Raw genomic sequence first — 7,948 nt, 5'->3', positions numbered from 1 at the left:
AAAAAAAAAACCCTACTTTTCTAGTTCTAGGTTCTCTCTCACGCCTCCCTCTCTCTCTCTCTCTCTCTCTATCTCTCTCTAGAAAAAAAAAAACAAAAAACTCAAATCCTAAGGTACGTACTAGAATCGTGTCAGGTCAAACTCATCAATCATAACCCTCTAATTTTGTATTGAGTTCGTGGATTATGTTAAAAATTGTCTGTTATTATGTTGTGTATTGGATTCAAATCGTATCAAAATATGAATATAAGATTATATAAGTCAATTATAATCCGACTCCTTAAATTAAACGGGTCAAACTATTAAATCCTAATCCTTTGATTTCATACCGAATTCACGAGTCTTGTCAAAAATTATCAGCACTAATCTCATGGTCTTGCATTGAACTCTACATTAAAACTATTCGTGTGGCTAATAAACCTCTTAGGCTCCGTTTACTTTGACGTAAAATGGTTTTCGTTGGAAAACATTTTCAAGGAAGTCATTTTTCCTAAAAATGTTTTCTGCCGAAAATATGTTACGGTGTTTACCGCGAGCACGAAAAATCAAAACTTTTTTAGATATATTTTTTTTGATTAAATCATATTAAACTCTAAATTATGAAAATGTCCTTACCAAGTCTTAGAGGTGTTTGAACCGATTCCCACAAAGACTGCACTGCGACTCACCTGGGACCTGGCCGGACCCCACCTATACCCTATCAAGACCTCGTCGGGATCAACCTGAGACCCTGGCAAGACCCGCCCAAGATCCAATAGGGACATTTTCGTAATTTAGTGTTTATTATGATTTTGCGTACACACCAAACACCGGAAAATGTTTTCTGCTGAAAATGTTTTTTGACGGCCGGGACCCGCCTAATTTTCCATACATGCCAAACAGCGGAAAATGTTTTCCAAGAAATCATTTTCAAGGAAAATGTTTTCCGCCGAAAATATTTTTCGACGAGTCTTGGGCGAGTCCCACCGGGGTCCTGGGCAGGTCCCAATCAAGTCTCAGGCAGCTCCCAGGCAAGTCCCGGTCAGGTCTCGAGCAGGTCCCGGACGAGTCCCAGTCGGGTCCTGGGTAGCTCCAGGCAGGCCCCGTTCAAGTTCCAACGGGGTCTCGGTCAAGTGCCAGGCAGGTCTCGGACAAGTCCAATTGGGTTCCGGCAGGGTCCCGGGCAAAATAAGGCTAATAATTTTCAAGGTATGCTCTACTACTAAGGCAATAGCATGAGACTACTCCTTCTCCCTCCCCCGCTCTCGTGCCGATATGTTAGAAAAAAAAAAAAAAACAAAAAACAAAAAAGAAGACTACCCCTTTCTCTTTTCTTTATTGTTGGATGGGGAGGAATAAGGCTAGAGTATTACTTGCGTGGCAGTTGTCATCTCTAAAAGAAAAAGGAAAAACAAATATCATATCTGATTTGAGATAACTTAATTTCTGATCCATTTATGGATAAGGCAGTTGAGTTTGTATGGTTCAAATGCGAACACGATCCAAGCACGATTTGCTGTCAAGATGATTGGTTTTCTGAAGCACCAAGTAGTCCTTATATTTGATTCCACGATATGCAGAGCCATAGCTTTCACAATCCACCAACTCCGGCGCAGGGCTTACGACAGTATCCAGCGGTGGCCCGTACGCTGTTCCCAACGAAATTCTTGTCTCTTTGTTGTTCACCACCGCTCGGTGCACCACGCTCTTGTACTTCCCGTTGGTCAATATCTGCATATGTATATATATATATATATATTTTTCTCATCAATGCCCAAATTATATATTAATTGAAGCCCGTAAATGCATGGTGTATATATATATACCTCCATGTGATCTCCCATGTTGACAAGAAAAGAGTTGGGCGGGGGATCGTTGACGGGAACCCACTTCCCATTGTGCATCACTTGAAGGCCGGAAAGCTCATTCTGCATAAGAAGGGTCAAGATGCCGTGGTCTGTGTGAGGGGGCAGACCGATTGCAACCTCCGGCTCCGGGCACGGCGGGTACAGATTCACGACCAGCAGTTGAGACCCCACCTCTAAATCATATGTTTCCTCTATGTACCTTTTTTCCAATCCCAAGCTTTCTGATATTCCTCTCACCAATTCACTCGCCACTTCTCTGCTTCGCTTGCTAAATTCTCGTACGGTTTCACTGGAAGCATAAAACATTAAGATTGATATGAAATATTGGTGTTACTATGCACTCAAACCAAGTGGCATTAAATCTTTTTTTTTTTTTTTTCACTCTATTTGAAAAAAAAGGTAGGAGGGAGTGACTAATTGTTACTATTCTACTAGAGCATTACCATGATATCCGAAAATTGTCTAAGGAGGTGCCTAGACGGCGAAGAACAACAAGTATTCTCTCAAGACCAATTAAATCATAACCTAATACAACTTCATCGAGACATCAGTAGACTTGAAATAGCTAAAAAGAGTGTAATTTTCATTTTAAGATTTGAATTCACTCCTTAATACAACTAATTAAGCCATATTCTGATTCAGTCCCATCAAAATATATGTGAAACCCAATATTGATATGGAATATTGGTGGTGCATGTAGTTTGTGATGATCTTATCAGTCATTGCTTCCTAATTTATCCATGGAAGTTTTGGGTCATTTTTCTTTTTGGAGCTATGTCAGTTGACACTTACTAAAACGTGGACAGCGAGAAAGCAATTTGATACCCGCCTTGCCGGACCATAGGGAAGAGGATCGACGTTGCCAACGAAAAGGAAACATGAATCAGTTGAGGATATAATATCTTTCTTCTTCCTTTTATAATTAACAATTCAAATAATAAATATAAGAAATATTTTATATGGTTTACATATCTTAACAAGTAAATAGACTTAATGAGTTTTTGAAAAACTCTATACTTAATTTGGATCATTTATTTTCTATTAACAATAAAAAATAAATTAATTAATTCATATATTAATTTTTTTTTAAAAAAAAAAAAAAAAAAAAAAAAAAAAAAAAAAACAACAACAACAACATCAAGAGGAGTAGCTTCCACCAAGTGTAACCCGGAATAGAATTCTTTTCATTTCAAATGAAATTGAGAGTTTCCATTTAGTTTAACATAAGAGGTAATATTGTCTTAACAATAAAGTTTAAAAATAAAATTTATAATATTACCCCTTCCATGTAAGCCATAGAAGTGATTGTTGGGTTGGTCAAACCGAACCCAAGCGACCAATAATATATAGTGACCAAACTAGCCTGTTTGGTCTTGGTCGTTGGACCACCACGTACAACATGTGGTGCAAGCTAGCTACCATTATTCTCTCTTTTGTGGGCTGTCACATTTTGGGTCATTAACTTAATATATATATATCGAAGCAAACATTCAAGTTGAGCCAATTCAACATATAGAATCCCAAAAGATGCATCCAAGTTGAGCCGATTCACATGTACACAAAGAAATTTAACATACGTGTATGTTGTAAAGAACGTGCCTTGCTAATGCTTGCTGTGAAATCTTAATATTCTAAGAAAAGAGTAAGAGCTAGGGTTCTCGCTTAATTTCTACCTTAATTAGCTTAGCTCGCTGCTTTGCCCAAAAGACTACTGAAACAGTACCAGTCTATCAGTGTTGCCTCATGTCTTCGAGTTCTAAAACGAAAACCATGTCAATTTAGCAAGGTTTGGGTGGATGCTTTTGGCACATTGCACCCGGGGTTCGCAAAGTCACAATTGTGTTGGATCAGTCCTTCAACCATCTATTGTGAAAAAAGCTAAACTTTTTTTATACCATTCAAAATAGCACATCATAAGACATATTCTAAAAGTTGCACGTTCAACTTGAACTCATAACTCTGGCTCTAATACCATTTGCTAGATTGAGAGTTGCCATTCCTACTAAGATCAATTGGTGTTAAGAGAAAGAAACTCAAGTTTTTTATGAACCTCGACATCGCACCAAGTGGTCCTGTTTTTGAAGTGGTCGCAGGAAGAGATAGGTTTCGGCTTCTCTCACTGGACAACAACTAATTTTTAAATAAGATGATCAAAGGTCTGATTCAACGTGTAGCACGTTGTATCCCGAAGTCACAAACTTGATATTAGAAGGAGGTAATTAATGATATGTTCTATTTTAGTTTTCTGCGTTTTCGTTAAACTATTTTATTAGTATTGCCTAAAAGTAAAAGGTGCAGGTTGCATGAAAGGCTTCCCGTTGAATATAGTTTGGGACTCAAAAATATAAGATACCTGAAACCAGCAGGTTTGTGAGGAGCACGGAAGTTGGGATGAACCCACACCTTTAGATAGTCCCTCCAGAAAAATGATGTGTCAATATTTGTGTTGAAGCTTGTTCCATAGCTTATGGGATCAAATAATTGCTTTCCTGAAAACTCTTTCTTTTCCTCCTCGGTTAGGTTAAAGAAATTTTGGCATCCTTTCAACATCTCATCTCTTAGCGTCTCTGGCACACCATGATTTATTATCTTGAACACATGAAATAATTAGATATATAATAAACACCTTGAGAATCAATAAATTATAAAAAAATAAAAAACTTCAAGAGATTACCATAAAGAAACCCCAGTCGCGGCATGCATTGCCAATGTCTTGGATGACTTTGGACCGTTGATCGGGAGTACCAAAGGTCAGCAGGGAAACATCTATGGTTGGGATCGTCTCTGCTTCCGAGGAAATGCAATTACTGGAGCTTTTATCAAACACATATTTGGGTGGAACAGAAGTGAGACAACCGGATTCTACTTGTGATTTGATGCTAAACATGTTGGTTTTTCGTGGGTGAGAGATCGAGCTTGTAAGTGCAATATTAGGTTAGTCTTGATTGGGTTAGCATTTGGTACTGTTCTTATAAAGAAGTGGAAAGGAGCATAGGGGGACCTGTTAGAGGGTATAGATAGGGAAACTCTAGCCACGAATCGTTTAGGGTACACGAGCATGTGGCATAGAATAGACACACTCAAATTTCTAGAAAAATGTGACATTTTTTTTAAGAGATATATTAGAGTGGTCACCAACCGATAGTTGTCTTTGTGTACGTGCCCACAAATATTTATACCAGACAGGTAGACAACCAATGAGAAAGTGACCGGAGATGAATTAGGCGTTTATTTTCACTAGTATAGTCCTTAGGAATGACATTTTTTAAGAGATATATTAGGGTGGTCACCCGCCGATAGTTGTCTTTGAGTACACGCCCACAATTATTTATATCAGATAGTAGACACAACCAATGAGAGAGTGACCGGAGACAAATTAGGCGTTTCTTTTCACTATTATAGTCCTTAGGGATAAGAATCTCAATCAATTACTGTAAAAATTGATAAATAGTAATTTGAGCACGTAATATGAGATTTTTTCTAGACTTATTTGTCCCTCTAGGTCCTTCGGCAAACGGTGCCATAAAGAAGTGAAAATTAAGAAGCATGTGGTGGGGGAGGGGGAGAGGGTATAGAGAAAATCAAGCCACGAATCGCTTCGGGTACACAAGCATGTTGCATAGAATAGACACACTGAAATTCTAGAAAAATGTGACATTTTTTAAGAGATAGTTGTCTTAATTTGTGTACGTGCCCACAATTATTTATACTACACAGGCAGACACAACCAATGAGAGAGTGACCGGAGATAAATTAGGCATTTCTTTTCACTAGTATAGTCCTTAGGGATAAGAATCGTAGACAATTACTGTAAAATTTGATAACAAGTAATTTTGGCACTTAATATGAGATTTTTTCTAGACTTATTTGTCCATATAGGTCCTTTGGCAAATGGTGCCATAAAGAAGTGGAAATTAAGAAGCATGCACCGGGGGGGTGTGGTGGCTAGAGGGTATAGAGAAAATTTAGCCACGAATCGCTTCGGGTACACGAGCATGTGGCATAGAATAGACACATTGAAATTCTAGAAAAGTGTGACATTTTTTAAGAGATATATTAGGATTGTCACCTGCTAATAGTTGTCTTTGTATACATGCCAATGAGAGAGTGACTGGAGACAAATTAGGCGTTTCTTTTCACTAGTATAGTCCTTAGGGATAAGAATCTCAAACAATTACTGTAAAAATTGATAACTAGTAATTTGAGCACGTAATATGAGATTTTTTATAGACTTATTTGTCCATATAGATGGTCGCATTTTTTGGTCATGTTATAAATCTCTCATACTACCTATCTATTAATCCCTTTAGGATAATACCCAAGAAAATAAGGAAAAAGAAAAAGTAAGAGAGAATTGAATGAAAGAAAATCATTTCTTTTTTCATAACTTTTATAAGTCATTATATTTCATGGGGATAATTAGGTATGAAAATGATTACACTTGTTCTATGGCGTACGTCGATTATCCCTATCTCGTCGTATTCTAAAAAAAAAATTAACTTATTTTTGGTAGACTTTTGTGCGTGTGTGCATGTGTGTACGATGAAGCCATAGCCACATCATATGGTTACCGTATTAATTTCTATTCTGTGCTGATGAGGATATTTGTTCAGGAGAACGTGAATCACGTACGACAACGTTGTCCTCAAGGAAAACGCAAGATTCCTGGGGGGGCAAATTTAATATCCTAGTGCTCGCAACAACGAGGCCAGTTGAAGCCCCAACCAAAGAACCTTACCGACAAAAGACATGGGCCTCGCCAAACTTTCTTCATTTCTTCATTTCGATTGTTTTTTTGTGATTTGTGAGGACAATAAGGAATCGCAAAGCTTTGTGCGTGACGTTGAAAATCAAAGTTACCTCCCATTTCTAGGGTGAAAAGATTAATGATGTAGGATGACATTTACTCTTATTTTCGGTGAAAACAATATATATATATATATATATATATATATATATATATATATATATATATATATATTTATATATTGGAGCAATTTCATTTGAATAAAATTTTATTCATTTTTAGACAATAAAATTAAGTATACAAAAAAAAAGATTTTGTCATGATCAGTATTACTGATTGTCAACCATATATATTTTGTTGACACGTTCTATTTTGGATTAGGATTTTACCAGTTAATTTATTTTTCCATCTTTCATTTTTAGACAATAAAATTAAGTATACAAAAAAAAAGATTTTGTCATGATCAGTATTACTGATTGTCAACCATATATATTTTGTTGACACGTTCTATTTTGGATTAGGATTTTACCAGTTAATTTATTTTTCCATCTTTAGTTTATTTTATTTGCTTTTAAGATTTAAGATTTTGTGATATTTTCCTTCTAATTAGGTGATTTAAATGCTTATAATTAGGTAGGGGTGCAAAGGCGGTTACGGTTAGCGGTTAGTGGCAATAACCGCTAACCGTAACCGCCCTAGCGGTTAGTGGCCGGTTAGCGGTTAGTGAAATAGATAACCGCCCGCTAACCGCTTTTTTAAAATTGGGCTTTTTTTTTGGCTTTTTTTTACCCTCATAATTTTTTTTCTTGTATTTTTAATATCTTCTTGGGCCCAATTGCTATAAAAAGAGCCCATATTGAAAAATCAAAAATATTTGACCCAAAATTTACATTTACTTGTACTTAAAAAAAAATTTCCTTAAATATTAAATCATAACTCGTTAACTTTTTTTTTTTTAGGAAAAAAAAAAATTCAACACAACATACAAAAAAAAGTTCAGAATTCAGATAACTATCACAACATATAAAAAAAAAAATATATAAAAAAAGTTCAACACAGCATATAAAATAAGTTCAAATAAAACATTAAATGATACAAATAGTCAAATAAAACATTAAAACTTCATCAATCTTCTCATTTGGTCCTCTAGCAAATCCTGTGGACATCAAAAGAAGAAAAGTTATAATATTAAACATAATAATATTAAGGCACAAGCATGTACACATATCAAAAAGTGCTTAATATAATTGTATTGTAATTAAAATATTATGACAATTCAAAAAATAATAATCTTCGTTACTAACAAACCTCTAGGAATGAGATTGATTAGGTTTAATTTAAGGTTAGGAAGAGA

The 7,948-nt window shown here is 35.9% G+C and overlaps 1 protein-coding gene across 1 annotated transcript; it reads right to left on the bottom strand.

The window, feature by feature from the left end:
* Positions 1-1,285: 1,285 nt before the first annotated feature.
* On the bottom strand, positions 1,286-4,782 carry LOC132184975 (2-oxoglutarate-dependent dioxygenase 19-like). Its single transcript, XM_059598782.2, has 4 exons — positions 4,522-4,782; positions 4,201-4,436; positions 1,806-2,136; positions 1,286-1,710 (listed from the first exon to the last, which is right to left on the bottom strand). Exons 1-4 carry the CDS (start codon positions 4,732-4,734, stop codon positions 1,465-1,467), a joined length of 1,026 nt encoding a protein of 341 aa, XP_059454765.2. The 5' UTR covers positions 4,735-4,782; the 3' UTR covers positions 1,286-1,464.
* Positions 4,783-7,948: the final 3,166 nt, after the last annotated feature.

Source organism: Corylus avellana, chromosome 7 (assembly GCF_965113065.1).
Source record: "Corylus avellana chromosome 7, dhCorAvel1.hap1.2, whole genome shotgun sequence".
Lineage (NCBI taxonomy): Eukaryota > Viridiplantae > Streptophyta > Magnoliopsida > Fagales > Betulaceae > Corylus > Corylus avellana.
This window is presented reverse-complemented; position numbering and strand designations above follow the sequence as displayed.

Bases quoted from the DNA above. Each gene is read 5' to 3' on its own strand.
- LOC132184975 (XM_059598782.2), bottom strand. From the start codon at position 4,734: ATGTTTAGCATCAAATCACAAGTAGAATCCGGTTGTCTCACTTCTGTT. The intron at 4,437-4,521 runs GTAATCTCTTGA...CATGTGTTCAAG, and splicing joins GCGACTGGGGTTTCTTTATG to ATAATAAATCATGGTGTGCC. The intron at 1,711-1,805 runs GTATATATATAT...ATACATATGCAG, and splicing joins ACATGGGAGATCACATGGAG to ATATTGACCAACGGGAAGTA.